The sequence below is a fragment of the Myxocyprinus asiaticus genome, chromosome 44, assembly GCF_019703515.2.
Source record: "Myxocyprinus asiaticus isolate MX2 ecotype Aquarium Trade chromosome 44, UBuf_Myxa_2, whole genome shotgun sequence".
In the NCBI taxonomy this organism is placed as follows: domain Eukaryota; kingdom Metazoa; phylum Chordata; class Actinopteri; order Cypriniformes; family Catostomidae; genus Myxocyprinus; species Myxocyprinus asiaticus.
Window position 1 is genome coordinate 22,168,964 of NC_059387.1, and position 15,791 is coordinate 22,184,754.

Below are 15,791 nucleotides of genomic sequence, written 5' to 3' on the forward strand. Positions count from 1 at the left end.
ATGATACAAATAGTGGAGCGTTCCCGTGCTGATGGACTGTATATCAGCACTCTTGACACTCCATGTCCAATCAGATTCGAGGACCGGAACTAACTGTTAAAATAATAATATTATAATATATTTCATAATATTATGAATTCTTGTAATATTAATATTATACCAAGTATAAATATTATCTCTAGTATATTGTCTTTTATATTTCAGAAAATAAATGCAGTTTCTGACTTAACAAGAAAACACCCAAAACAACTTTGTTTTTCAAAAGAAATGTATTAAAATGTTGATATCTGGATTAACAGATCATTAAATAACACAAGAAAGTTGTTTTGGAACAGCTGTTCAGGAGACAATAACCTTGCTTGCTTTGAGTTAACAAAACTGCAATTTATTATAAAGTGGATTTGCTTGGCTGTGCATTTCACTATTGTTCATTTTGAATATGTCTTTGGATCCAGTCTATGAACTTAGCCACTCTGGTGTAAACTCCGGGAAGGTTGGGTCTGCCACAGCCAGAACCCCAACTGACTATGCCCGTCAGAAACCAGCGACTGCCCGTGTGAGCTTGACAGGACAGAGGGCCACCTGAGTCCCCCTGCAATCAAAAATTGGTAATGTAAGAATCCAAAGAGACAGTTCTCTTTAAACAATAAAAAGGTGAGTCCCTTAATAATGCTCTAAAAACCAGAGACTAAGCTTATGTTTGGTCCATAAAGCAGGACTCAGTCCAATGCCTGTTATCTTCTCTCACCCGGCAGGCATCCTGCTCTCCTGAAGGTATGCCAGCACACAGCATGTGAGGTGATATGGGGCCATAGCTTCTCTTACATTCACTCTGGCTAAAAATGTTTACTTCTGCCTTCTGCAGGACTGTGGGCAGCATCTTATCTGAATATACAAAGAAAACAGGTTATCTCTGTTAGTGTTAGACCAAAGCTGTGTTCCAAATGACACACTAAGCACTATGCACTTACAATTCACACTATACACTCAGCCATGTATGAATTTTCAAAGTGTAGTATTGTCCCAAATGGAACACTAACATTTTGTACTACACTGAAGCATTCAAAGTTTTTCAGATGCCGTTTCAAACGCATGTGATGTGTTGCCACTAGCTTTAGCTTGTAAGCCAAACTCAGTTCAAATCTTATAACTCGAATAACGTACATATTCACACAGCGTGGGTTAATGGTAAAATGTTCAACTCAAATTGGTAAGGTGCCATCTTCACAGAAGTTTCACTAGTTGCCACATTCACCATTAATAGCAATTGTTTTGTCAGGCCAGCATTGCGGCCAGGCAACTACGCCCCTCCTGCTACATAGGGCAAGCCACGACCGTTGAGTGCATGAAGTGTTCAACATTCCACAGCTTTTACATTTTTCTTAGTTGAACAAGTACATCCGGGTACTCGAAGTCCACTTCGTTTTATTGCATTGTCAGTGTAAACATCCTACTCGCCCTGCTTACACTATAAAATGCCGTAGAATAGTGCAGAAACCTGACTGATATTTGGCCCTTTGAGATTATACTGAGTTCCTTAACATCTTAATTAAAAGATAATAAACTATTTCTATTTTTTTTAAAAATTATATATATAAATAATAAAAAGTTGAATTTCAATGTACAGAATGTGTTCATTTCTATTGCTATAATTAAATTGTATTACTGTATCTAAGCCATTAGTCCTCACCCTGTTCAGAACGGTAACCCCAACCGGTGACCCAGCAGTGGTGCCCCTCAGTGAAGGTCTGGGAAGGAGCAGGCAAGCAGATGGGTTGGATATACTGTCCAAGGCTGCTGGGCCAGGGCTTTCTCAGCTGTAGCAGGGCAATGTCATAGTCAAAAATTCGTGCATTGTAGTACTCATGCACCACAATGCGTTGGATCTCGGCCACATGCTTGGCACTGCCCTGATTAAGCATGCCTAGATGAGCCATCCATTGACGTGGATCTGACAACCTGAAAACATCAAAGATCGCACATGCCCAAATTGCAGTAAGACCTACAATTTTAAGGGATAATAATAATTCTGTTATCATTTGCTCACCCTTATGTTGTTCCAAACGCATATGAGGTTCTTTCCTCCACATAACATGAGATGTTAGGCAGAATGACAGCCTCAGTCACCATTTACTTACATTGTATACTTTGCAATGCAAGTGAATGCTGACTGAGACTAACATACTGTCTAACATGTTCCACGGAAGATAGAAAATCATACAGTTTTGGAACAACATGATGTTGAGTAAATGATGACAGATTAAAATTTTTTGGGTGAGTTATCCTTAAATTGCTGTTATTGAAAAGGGTATTAAACTTTGAAATTCAAGAGTTGTTGCATGATGTGGTATGATGATGACACTATTGTTGATAATGCATATGTCTGCCTGACAGTCCTCACCTCTCTTTGCTGAAACAGTGTGCTGCAGAAATGAGCCACTCATCAGAGAGGACTGATGCCCCACAATATAGCTGACCAGCAAAATGTAAGCTGACCTGCCATGGCCACTCTCCCTCCACTGCATTGTTTCCACCCACAATTCGCTGCTGAAGGGAGGCATTGTCGAATACACTCTTAAAAGGGGTAGGATAGCCACAGGCTGCAAATCATATAGAAACAAATCAGATCAAAGCTGATTAAATATCTGTATGTTGGTATACGAGCATCTAAAATGAATGACATGCTACATATGTAGGAGTGTAAAAAATGCCTATGTACACTTGTACAGGTCTGCATGTGTTTGGGTGCATAAACTGCTCAGTCATGGTGCTGACATGTAGTGAGTGTGATGAGCCAAAGACATTAAAATCAGTTCAGACAGATAATGAACCGTGATCAAAGCTCAGCTTGTCTCCTGTAATTTCCCTCTGATCCAACTCCAGCACACATACCAATTACCAAACAAGGCTTCTAGACAACCATTAAACAAGGTCAATAGATTATAATAATAACAGCAATATCATTGTGGGAACATGGAGGCTATTTTGGGTTGAGTGGCTAGTCAATCAAACATGAAGAATGGTGGTCATAAATGGCCATTTAATTTTGCAGTCTATTAGGATGAGTAACTTGCCTTACACTGAAATACTCTGTCTAAATTTGAACTTATCATCCTGTTGGCTCAGTGTGCTAGGCTCATAGAACATGTTCTGGACTTCAGGTAATGGTGGAGTTTAAAGAATAAACTAAATGAGTATGAAAATAATAATGCTGCCTACACATGCTGTCAGAATTATCGTAAATATGAGTTTCCACTAGGAAGTTGCACATGAACGACCCCTCAAATCGTAATTATGGCTGGGAAACTCAGGTTAATTTTGATACCCGAGTTTCTGAGTTGGGAGGTGATGTAAACTTTCAATATGGTGGAGGAGAGTACAGTTTCTGTAGTGAATGACAGGTTTTATTAATTTATCTAAATACTGCTAATTTAATATTGCTGTTAGTGCTTGCTGTTTCTGTTTCTGCCATTTCACACTGTGAAAATAGCTCGTATTTGTCCTAAATTCCATTATTGTCAGCAAGCTAACTGAGTAATTTGTATTATGATGTAAAAATAAAAGTTATAGCACGAACAAACCGGGTGTCAAACCATGTTTCCTGTTCTTTCCGACAACAAAGCACTTGAATGCGATGTCCTCTTGATTACCACATCAGAAGTAGGAAGTAGGATAATTCCGATAGCATATAAAGGCAGCACGTCAACATTAATCCATTTAAGTTTGAAAACTGTTTTCAGTTTCCTGACATCATTGATTTTAAAAGTATGCATTTAAGTAGAGCGTTTTCAAAAGTCTCCATTTTCAGTGTGGATTAGAGCCAGAAAGTAGTAATGAAATTAATGTGTTTTAAAACGAAAACATATTAGTGTAATGCATTGATTTCGCTATGTTTATGCCTCTCATCCATACTGGAATGCCATTTTCCTCCACCAAAAACACTCTCCATTACCGCATAGTTTTGAAAACGATTAAATTAGGAAACTGAAAACGAAGTTTTCAAATGAAAATGGATTGCCACATCCACACTATTTGTTTTTGTTTCAAAACTTAGTAAAACAACTGCTCCAAAGAATGCAATAATGAAGAGTGAATTGAAATGCTCCATTTTCGGTGGAGACTAAATGAAAACTAGTGTGGACGAGAGGCATAAATGTAGTGAAATGAATGCATTTTAGAACTTAAACAGTTTAGAGGTCACGTCCACACTAATCGGTTTTCATTTTCATTTTCCAAATGTCAACATTTTCCATATTAAGTGGTAATTAACATTTTGATTCCCATGTTTGCACCTCCTATCTGCATTGGAACAATGATTTCTTCCACCAAAAACGTTCTCTAGTACCGCATACTTTGCAAAACGATAACGTTAGGAAACTGATATCAGTTTATCAAACAAAAATGTATTAGTTTGGACATGAACTAAAAAACCAAGGGGCTATTCAAACCGAATGTGTTCTTGTGTTTAAAAAAGCTAGATGTAGTGCAACTGTAAGGCTGGCACCAGAATGTCTACAACCAAAAGGTGCCATTTCCGGTAAAAGTCAAAGAACTCTGCGAGAATCAACGTCATAGAACTCTCTCACAAAAGCTGAAATCTACACCTGAATATCACCACAGTGTGATAAATTGCAAATCACCTTGCTGCCCCCCTTCTCTCCTTCAACAGCTCTGGACCAACACAAAGACATAAGATTTAAAATGTAACGAATGTAAAAAATATAACAAATACAATGAAAACAAAGAATGCAACTGTATGTGTTTGATATCATTTAAGAGGTCTCTGTGCGACTGGTATAGTGGTCTCTTTCCCATGTTGATAAAACTAATGGTAACAAAGTTATAAGGTCTTTGCCAAATACTGCATAATTCTGGAGGTGGCTCCCCCTCCTTGACCTACAATTGAAATTATCTCCTGTATGTTAACAAGGTTAAACCCCAGGAAGTCAAGAACCCATTCACCCCCAAATCCTCATTGTTCAAAGGATAATACCATTTGGTACACAATGTTTATTCTGTCTAGATATTTAAGGAAAGTTGGCACGAAGTTCTGGGAATCTGTATACAGATCTCCCATGCTGTACCGCTGCATGTAGTTTTGTCAGGTATGTTTCTTTGACTTGTCTTTTATTTTTAGTAATGCTTGTTTATTCTGATCATGTGAAATTGGCTTTGATTTGAATTTCTGCAACAATGTTTTATATCCTACCTGACAAATAAATTGTTATTATTTGATTTATTCTGAATTCCTCTGAAATCATTACTGGAACTTTAATATAGGAGGAAGCCATTTAAAGACTCTCAGTTTGAATTTAAACCACTCAGGACAACCAGGTAGGACAACCACCTAGGACAGCCGGGTAGGATTTGAATTTCAATAGACCAGGGTAGACCATACTGGAGCTTTAATATAGGAGAAACCACTCAGGACAACCGGGTAGGAGAAAGCCATTTAAAGACTCTGTCACTGCTCACCGCCCGTCTTAGCAAGTTGTATGTACGTGACTAAGCGGCAATATCGTCTGGTTATGAGAAAAGCCAAACCAGATGATATTAGTTAACCCTACAACCGCTGACTAAGAACGGAACTGGCTATCCATTTTCGGGAGGTTTACGTAATTTAATAACGGCCGGCGTAAGTCTCCAAAGATCAAAAGGACAATGAATAGAAGAGGATTTAGAGTAATCAGTAACCTAAAAATGTTAAATTAAAAGAATGATCAGAAATTAATTAGAGCTTAAATATAAATTAGAGGTCAACTTAAAATTGGAGTCAGATTAATATAAAATTGGAGTCAGATAAAATGAATAACGGAATTAAATGTGTGAATTAACAATAACTGATTTACTTCAGCGCTCAGAAAAGACAGAACAACGCAGAGACCTTCAAGGGCAATTTATTGAAGTTCTGCTCTGGAACGGATATGAAAATTATTATCCAGATTCCACTCATCTTCTTTTTTTACACAACAAATGGAATAGAATGCAGTTGTCTTTAAGACACTTTTTTAGTAGTTGTTTTTATTTGACACAGCTTCTTACAAACATGGTGCTCCTGTGCGAATGCTGAAAAAAAAGCAAGACATGGCGTAACGGACAAAGATGTTCATCGAGGGCATGTTTACAGAAGCACCATGAAAAACTCATTTGGTTTGAACCATAAAACAAACACATATGGTATTTAGACTAGGCCAAATCTGAATAGTTAGCCTCTTTATAAGGGTTCAGGTCTGGATTTCCTCCAGTCTATTATAACACATTGATTGACATTCAGTTGAGATATCAAAAAGTAAAACTCACCACAGTTCTTCTCATCACTGTGATCAAAGCAGTCAGGTGTGCCATCACATTTAGCATTTTTCTTTAAAATGCAGGCTCCATTGCCACAGCGATAGCTGACCCCAGAACAGCTAGTCTCTGCACAACCAACATTCATCATTGCATATGCAACTTTTTGAGCTCAAATGTATGAATGTGAAATGGATTTGCCGTTACCCTGAGTACAGTTGGTCTCATCTTTACCACTGGAACAGTCCATCTCTCCATTACAAATGTACAGTGGGTGCAGAGGGGTCGAACCTCCACAAATTTTGGGAGGTTTAGCTGTTGGATGGGTATAATCTCTTACTGATAACATAAGGAAAATCCACTCAATTCTGGCCATAGAAACATATCATTGTATACTACTCTTAAACACAAAATTATATTTCCAATACATTTCGTATTTAGTGCTAAAATAAACTAATCTGTTTAAATATATCATAATGTAGTGGTTCTCATCTCAGTTGGTGGATTGTGACTCAAACATGGGTCGCAGGTCTGTTCTCATTGGGTCACAGATGGCACAGACAACACAATTCTAAATGCAATAATAAAATGCAACTAACCATATCATCATACCCAATAAGGAAAGCAAAAACAGGCTTTACATCTTCTAAAAGAGAGAACTACTGGAATAGTATATATAATTAGAATGAGACACTACTTAATGTTAATCTCACCAGTTTTAATATACCTGTACATTTTTGATTAATCATGATTTTGTGGTAGTTAACATACAACAGAAAACCTCATCACTTTCGTCCTGGCAGTCATCCAGTCCATCACAGCGCCGGGCCTTCTCTACACACAGACCTGTGGAGCACAGGAAGTGGCCCTCTGGACATGCTTGGAGAAAAAGAGAGAGACAAATTAGATTGTAGGGCCAGTGTAAGGCTGATGTCTAAAAGGAGCCATTGGGTGCCATTACTCATTTTATTCATGTAACATATTATTCCTTTGCTCATAAGTCAGAATGTACTGCTAATGAGAAATGACCATTGAAAACGGTTCTTCATTTCCTCTGTTTCAGTAGCATTGTTCTTACGCTGGCTGATGTTGTAACTGCTGTAAATGGCACTGAAGGGTTGGTCAGCATTTCGTGAGCTGCAGCGGAAAACCACTTCAGGGTTTTGCGCAGGAATACGGAAGACAGTTGAGTGGTCAATGTAATTTCCACAGTATCTGTAAATGAATCACAGTTACATCTAAACAATTTCAAAACATTTCCGCTCAATCTTTAACTTTATAACTATAGTTTACTGTGAGTATTAAGAAATGTATGACATCAGTCATGCCAAAAGTAGACACTTAAAGAATAGTTCACCCAAAAATGAAAATTCTCTCATCATTTCCTCATCCTTATGTAATCAAAGATGTGCATGACTTCCTTTCTTCTGCTGAACACAAAGAAAGATTTTTAGAAAAATTTCTCAGCTCTGTTGGTCCTCACAATGCAAGTCAACAGTTTTTTCAACAAAATTTTGAAGCTCCAAAAGCACATAAAGTCACCATAACAGTAATCCATAAGACTCCAGTGGTTAAATCAATATCATCAAAAGCAATATGATGGGTGTGGGTGAGAAACAGATCAATATTTAAGTCCTTTTTTACTATAAATCTCCACTTTCACTAACACATTCTTTTTCTACATTCTTTTTGTTTTTGGTGATTTGCATTCTTTGTGCATATCGCCACCTATTGGGCAGGGAGGAAACATGGTATTAAAAAATGACTTAAATATTGATCTGTTTCTCACCCACACTGCTCTGTACTGTAGGTTGAATGGACCTACAGTACAGAGCTGAAATATTCTTCTAAAAATCTTAATTTGTGTTCTGCAGAATAAAGAAAGTCATACACATCTGGGAGGCAGTGGTATATAATAAGAGAATTTTAATTTTTGGGTGAACTATCCCTTTAAGTCACAAATTAAAATGTCAGTGTGTCATCTGCAAACAGATACTATGTTCTCAGAATTTTTTTTTTAAGAAAGCCTTTCTTATCCATTTTTGCAATTGCTTTAAACCTACTGGTCTCAAGGTGATTTTTAGTGTATGAAGTCAGTTCCTCTCAAGTACACAAAATTGTCCTAGCAGAGTTATCACAGGTGTAGTTCATCACATCAACATGTTCCACTAATGTCTGACAACCAGAAAGTGTCAAAATAATTTTTTTGGACACTTAATAAATATGTTTGTGTCATAATAATTTGAAACTTAAACTTCTTTTTGTAAAATGTTTTGCTTGAAAATGTGTGTTTTATTTTTCTTTAAAATAACACGGTTTATATTTTGTTATATACCGAAAAGACATTCATACAATTTTAAGTCTGGCTAAATGTCCAAATGGGGTCACTGTAAATACACATGTTAATTTTTACTTTACAGGAGCTTAAAGATAATTGTAACCTCAAAGCAATTTACAGCTGAAATAAGACTTACATAATCTCATTGACCTTCCACCAGCCGTGTTCACAATTTTGTGAGTCTTTCAATTTCAGTATGTAGTTCTGGAACCTCAGAGCCACACCCAGAGCAGTGCTGGGCATCTGAAACACCAACACCCAACAATGAAGATACTGTGGATAATATCTAATATCAATTAATATTTCAAAAAAAAAAAAAAAGCATGCACTGTTGATTTCAGACTCATCTAATGTGTGCAGTAAGAGCAGCACCTGAAACATCCAGGTACAGGAGCACCGACGGGGTAACAAATTGGGATAGAATGGACTGGTTATCACTCCAGCATCACCCGGGCCAGCTGATAACTCTATTAAATTCATGCACTCTGTGTAGGAAAGACAAAGGGGCTCAGGCTTACAGTCACAAAGCACACATCCAACCATGCGCGCACACACTAAACCACACAAAACTCACGTTCTTCCATGAGAGCCTGGAAAAGTCCTCTGAAGCTCTTGTGGCCCTGTGTGAGTCTGAAGGAGAGCAGCATGACATTGGAGGTGGAGACCAGTGAGATTGGGACAGACACTGATTCACAAAACCTTGAAAGAAAACATCAAGATGAAACAGAATTTCTTTGGTAAAGCAACTTTACATGCATTCAACATTTTTCTCCATCTTTCATTTGACCAACACCATTTCATCTAGAGTATCTGAAATTGAGTGGTAAACAATTAAATGAAAGATGTTCTGAAATTAACTGTATATTATTATAACAGACAGATTCAAATATTTCACTTCATTTTATCACAAACCTGTACAGAATCATTCCTCTCATAGGAAGTAGAGCATCATACACAGTGAGCGCATCATAGACACAGTCACTGGGCTCAATATGCAAGCTTTTCACAGTGAGTCGGATGACAGAACCTGGAACGCTTGTCAATTTGATATAGCAGCTCAATCCACCCCATGAAGAGAACACATTGAGGGGAACACTCACATCAGGAACACCTGCATACAGCTTATCCACACACTGAGAGCCTGAATAGACAAGTACAAGATAACAACAACCATCATTCACAGAATATTTGTAATACAACCACATTCAACGGTGATGTAAAAAAAAAAAAAAAGATACTGTTAATAAATATACACATTCTAAAAAACTTAGCATTTTTGTAGTTTGTTGCAGAGTTAGGTAAAATTCAGAATTTAAGAATTGGCTACCTTTCAATTCATAAGTTGGAATTGAATTGGCAATACAGTCATGGAACAGTGGGATTTAATTAGTCCAACACAAGTTTTGTGACAAAACATAAATACTTACATCATTTATTTTTACTGATTATGCCTATTATTTTACCCTGACATACTGTATAGAATAACATACTGTATATATGTTAAAAAAGAGTTCACCCAAAAACGAAAATTCTCTCATCATCTACTCACCCTTATGCCATCCCACATGTGTATGACTTTCTTTCATCTGCTGAACTCAAATGATCAAGATTTTTAGAAGAATATCTCAGCTCTTTTGGCCCATACAATGCAAGTGAATGAGTGCCAAAAGTTTGAAGCTCCAAAAATCACACAAGTCAGCATAAAAGTAATCCATAAGACTCTAGTGGTTAAATCAATATCTTCAGAAGCGGTATGATAGGTGTGTGTGAGAAACAGATCACTTTTGCCCATTGTACAAAGGTGCCTCAGTTTGTTCCTGGGAGGCAGCAGATGTCCTAACCCCGCCCTAATCCTAACCATATGGAGCCTGTAAGTCTGAGTTGCAAGCCAGGAACAACGCATGGCACCTTTCACCTTTCACCCATCACAATCACTTTTACATTCTTCTTCTTGTGTTTTTGGTGATTCACATGCTTCATGCATACCGCCCCTACTGGGCAGGGAGAAGAATTTAGCAAAAAGAGATATAAATATTGATCTGTTTCTCACCCACTCCTATCATATCGCTTCAGAAGATATGGATTAAAACACTGGAGTTGTATGGATTACTTTTATGATGCCTTTATGTGCTTTTTAGAGCATCAACATTTTGGCACTCATTAACTTGCATTGTATGGACCAACAAAGCTGAAATATTCTTCCAAAAGTCTTCATTTGTGTTCAGCAGAAGATAAAAAGTCATACACATCTGGGATGGCTTGAGGGAAAGTAAATGAGAGAATTTTCATTTTTGGGTGAAATATCCCTTTAACTATTTATTTTTTCCTCAATTGACTGGACATAATTCTCTAAGTTCAATGCTGTCAAAAAAATGAATACGACATTCAAAGCAGATTTTAATTTTGCCATACAGCACCACAAAATACAGGCGGAATTTCAAAAATATATTAATATTATACAAAAATTCTGAAAATAAACCATATGTTGTCTGTATGACACTTATTTATGGTTAATTCATACTGAAAAATTTCATGTTTTATTGAAAACTACACTACAGAATTTCTCTGAATTTCATTCCATTTGAATTACAGTTCTGGATTCTGTTTGCTACTTCAGTTCAAATTCAGGAACTGAATTGGAATTTGAGGAATTAAACAAGCATTTTCAATTAAATTTTGAATGGTTTGTTGTAAATATTAGTTTCCATATTGGAAATGCTTTGACTGACTTACCCATAGCTGTTGATGTGTAATCAGAGCGTAAAGCAACTGGGAAGACAAGAAAACAGATATTGGCTAGAATAATCCCTCTGAAGCTTAGCAATAGACCTTTTTCACAGACTATGAACTTAAAGGCACATTTCCACCATATTTAGTGATGAAAATCTAGCAAACTTTTATATATTTTACTTTTTCTTTTTCTTTTTGTATATTAATAACATTATGCTTTGTGTTATATTACCCTGAAATTATTATTATAATTCCTTTTGCTGTTGGAGCAAATGGGTAAGCATGAAAAATTATTGCCTGCAATCATTTACTTCTGTGTATCAAAACTTGGAAATGTGAAAAAGGTCTACAGTATTATTCACAAATTTTTATTTTTATTTCACATAAAACACGTGCATGATATCATGTGAAGTAACCACCAAGTAGGTTGGCAGTTTTTGGCTTAGATTACCATTTACAAGAATGGTGTCAATGTCAACCGGTAGGCCCTGCAGGAAGCCCACCGAGGACCTGTTCTTCAGACTCGTGAGCACAGAGTCTCTGAGGATGGCACTTACACACTCCTCACACACTGCTGGAGTCTTCAAGTGCGGCACCACAAAGATCATCCAGAAATGCACCAGCACGCCCCCTTTGTTATTGTTACTGATGGAGTGATAGATGATGGATTACAGGCTGCATGCAGAAACCGGTAACAACATGACATCTCAATACATTTTATCTAGTAATTATTTACAGTTAGGATCACTGAGCCAATGATCAGATTCCAATTCTTCTGAACTGAATATACTGAATGAGCTTTTCAATTAAATAGTCAATTGAGACTCTCAATGGATCATTTACTGGCTTTATAGACTTCCTACTGGATCATTGCACCATTGTAAACAGTACAGTCATGCAAAGCTTAGATCAATGTTTCCCAACCTTTATATATATATATATATATATATATATATATATATATATATATATATATATATATATATATATAAGTAATATATATTCATGTGTTCATGTGTTACTATTAACTCATATTATACTGGATATCATTTAGCATTACCATTAATATTATTAAAGTTATTATTATCTAAAAAAAAAAAAAAATCTGTCTATTCTGGGTGGTAAAAAAGATTTACCACATACTGTATATTCTGCAATGAGTGTCATTAATACAAAATGTATAAAACTTGCACACATTATTAAGTTTTCTTTCCTTAAAAGGAACTGGAAAAAAATCATGAGATTAACCACAATTTTATTATTTTATAATCTACAATATCTGTTTCTGTTTTATCAGTTTAACAAAGCAAAACCAAAATCTTTCAATGTACCCCCTGGATCCTGATTAAAAACCCTCCTGTGGTACACATACCCCTGGTTGGGAATAACTGGCTTAGACAGATTCAAGGCCAAATGAGAAATAGAGGGAGTCAGTTAATCCACTTAACAGAGTAATACTGAACCAAGTGTACCTCAGATCAGAGATGATGGTGGTTTTATAGAGTCTGGACACTGATGACATTCGGTATACGCTGGTTATCTTAATGGAATACAGATATGTAAAGGCCTCTTATTATTATTATTATTATGCTGTATTTATGCTGTGAGTGTGTTTAACTGCTTTACTCACCACATGCTGTATGCGGTTTGCCATGGATACAAACTCACTCGAGTCAGTATGCCGGAACTCTGGTATAAACTCAACATTGGCAACTCGGAACATACCAGCAAAATACACACCGTTGTTGCTCTCTCGCCGAACTACAAAAAACATAGCATGCATTTTTATTTCACCTTTTACCAACTCAAAAAAATTTATATATCGTATGCATGTGTGTGTTTTGCTTACATATAAAAACCCACAAAAGTGACCACATTATCACCACTATGACAAACACCACCACTGTGATGAGGATGGCCAGATTCTGTAAATTCCATAGCGAGTTTGTCTTCTTTGGCTTTTTTGCTTTTCTCCTCCTGCGTCTGTTGTATCTTCTGCATAGTTTATGAAGAGTTGCATCCACCGTAGCTACTTCCACGGACACATCAGCTACCTGAAACCACAGGTATGTATCACATTCTGACCTGATGTAACAAACACACACTCATACAATGAAAGAAAACTACTGCTAAAGGAAAATCAAAGATGTGATGACCTTGAATACAGTGCAAGAGCATCATCATAACAACATAAGTCATAAAGTCTCAGGTTTTAAAGCAACTGTCTTAAAAGTTATGCGAACAATGCACTGATATCATTTCAGGTTAAATGTGTGTGACAGAGTATCTGCATTCATAGAGCTTCCAATTGTCAAACAATCCATGATGTACATGTCTTTTTTGTTTATTATGGACAGTCAAATCTATTTATACCAAATTTAAAGGCACCAAAGCAGAACAATGCAGGAAATCGGAGGCTTCAGTTTAGGAATTAAGAAGTGTTGTGGCCCTGTGTGGTTATCAGCAACATATTATTGCCGTGAGGGGATTGAGTTACATGGTAAAGCCAATCAGTAATTCTGAGAGAGATCCAACTGGGTCACAATGACCCAATTGTTGAAGTCATTTCCCCCAAAATAAATTATTACAACCATTTACCGCAATCTCTATCTATTGTCCATCAGCCTGATGCATTTAGAGCCCAGGTTTCCAAGGTTCTTGAGTGTAAAACATACGAATGTAGATTTTATATCCATGCCATGGACATGCACAAGGCTGTAACCACCATGACTGTCATATAGGTATTACCATGCTGATGTAAGTAGCATGGTTTTTTTTTTTTTGTAATCTGATCCCATCATTGTACCATGGCACCACCACCACACTAATCTTTTTGTAAGGGAAATTTTACACATTATGATTATAAAGTATAGAGTATAACAGATAAATACTTGAAGGAATAATGCGGGCTCAATAAAAAATAAAATCAATTGACAGCATTTGTGGCATAATGTTGATGACCACAAAAATGTATTTTGATTTGTGCCTCCTTTTCTGAAAATAAAATAAGATAAAATAATCTGGTTACAGTGAGGCAATTATAATGGAAGTGAATGGGGCCAATCCGTAAACATTAAAATACACACTGTTTAAAAAGTATAGCCACAAGACACAAACAATACATGTTTTAAAAAAAATCGCGTACTAACCATTTTTTTTATTTTTATATTTTGTAAAGTTATAACCAATTTTACAACTTTGTTGCCATGATGACGTAACGCCATAAACCCTAAAATGACGATTCAAACAACTTTACAGCTCAAATAATACACAAGTTTAATAGAAGAATTAATGTAAGAGTTTTTATAAAATTATAAGTTTCACATTTTTGTCTTTAAAGCCTCCAAAAATTGGCCCCATTCACTTCCATTGTAAGTGCCTCACTGTAACCTCACACCAGAAGACATGATGCAGACGGCATTGGCCGTTTCAGCGCAGTCACCATTACCACGACTCTTCACTCCCATTGTGTTTCTCTGCTCATGCATTATTCACACGATGTCATCCCATCTCGCATGCTGTATTTAATTTACGAATTACGTGTTTTTCAAAGACAGTCACGAATACATTTTATTTTGAGTGCATATGGCACGATAGCGTTTTATTTTAACTCAATTTCATGTTCCTTAACAATTTAGTTAATTCTGTATTTCAATTGTTTTCTTATGTAAACATGCGCCAGAGACGGCCGTCTTTGACCATTGCGTCGCGTCTCCTTGTTTTTTCAGCGCGTCATGCAGGGGCCTCGCGTTTTTTAGACGCTGCCTAAAAAAGCTTCTCGAGACACACGCATTCTGTTGCGCTGCATTTAGCGCAAGGACGCGTTCGGTTTGAACAGCCCCTTAATCTAGTTAAAAAATGTACAACCCCTTATAGAAATTGCATTGGTAACTACATTTCCCCCCGCCAAAATACTATAGTTACTACAATGATAATTACAATAACATTGTTGTAACTTGGTTATAATCAAAAACACAATTACAAGTAGCCTACAATCACTGTAGCAGCCTAATTATGGTATTGTAGCTGAAACTGCTGTTACCAATTTTATTTTATTATTTTTTTTATGTTCATTTAGAAGCGCAAGTTACTTACACTTGTAGCATCTTCTTGGGCCGCATCATCCTCGCTCCCCTGACCAACTTTTTCTCCTCGCACTGTTTCCATGGTACAACATCATTCATTTGGACCGGTCAGGTCAGTTACTTGGACACAGTTCTGCATTGCCAGATTTGTTTGACCAAATATCTGTCTGCAAGCACGATGTGAACGTGCACCGCGGAATGAAGCCAAAGGACACCAGGCGCTTTCCATTTACCAGAGTGTAACTGTATCCAGTCAGGTGTGCAACAGTGCGCCTTGTGTTCAGTTATCCTATAGATTCATTCAACCTCTTTGCATAATAGAGAATATAAAACACATGCAACTCTAAACA

The 15,791-nt window shown here is 36.8% G+C and overlaps 1 protein-coding gene across 1 annotated transcript; it reads right to left on the minus strand.

Moving 5' to 3' along the window:
* Positions 1-48: 48 nt before the first annotated feature.
* LOC127434767 (transmembrane protease serine 7-like) lies at positions 49-15,611 on the minus strand. Its single transcript, XM_051687728.1, has 18 exons — positions 15,452-15,611; positions 13,206-13,410; positions 12,987-13,117; positions 12,829-12,896; positions 11,808-12,001; positions 11,360-11,395; positions 9,539-9,767; positions 9,201-9,325; positions 8,999-9,111; positions 8,763-8,869; positions 7,367-7,503; positions 7,060-7,167; positions 6,496-6,603; positions 6,301-6,417; positions 2,402-2,600; positions 1,691-1,959; positions 749-885; positions 49-592 (listed from the first exon to the last, which is right to left on the minus strand). Exons 1-18 carry the CDS (start codon positions 15,521-15,523, stop codon positions 422-424), a joined length of 2,526 nt encoding a protein of 841 aa, XP_051543688.1. The 5' UTR covers positions 15,524-15,611; the 3' UTR covers positions 49-421.
* Positions 15,612-15,791: the final 180 nt, after the last annotated feature.

Bases quoted from the DNA above. Each gene is read 5' to 3' on its own strand.
- LOC127434767 (XM_051687728.1), bottom strand. From the start codon at position 15,523: ATGGAAACAGTGCGAGGAGAAAAAGTTGGTCAGGGGAGCGAGGATGAT. The intron at 12,002-12,828 runs GTACACTTGGTT...TCACTCCATCAG, and splicing joins ACCATCATCTCTGATCTGAG to TAACAATAACAAAGGGGGCG. The intron at 7,504-8,762 runs GTAAGTCTTATT...ATTCATTTACAG, and splicing joins TGGAAGGTCAATGAGATTAT to ATACTGTGGAAATTACATTG.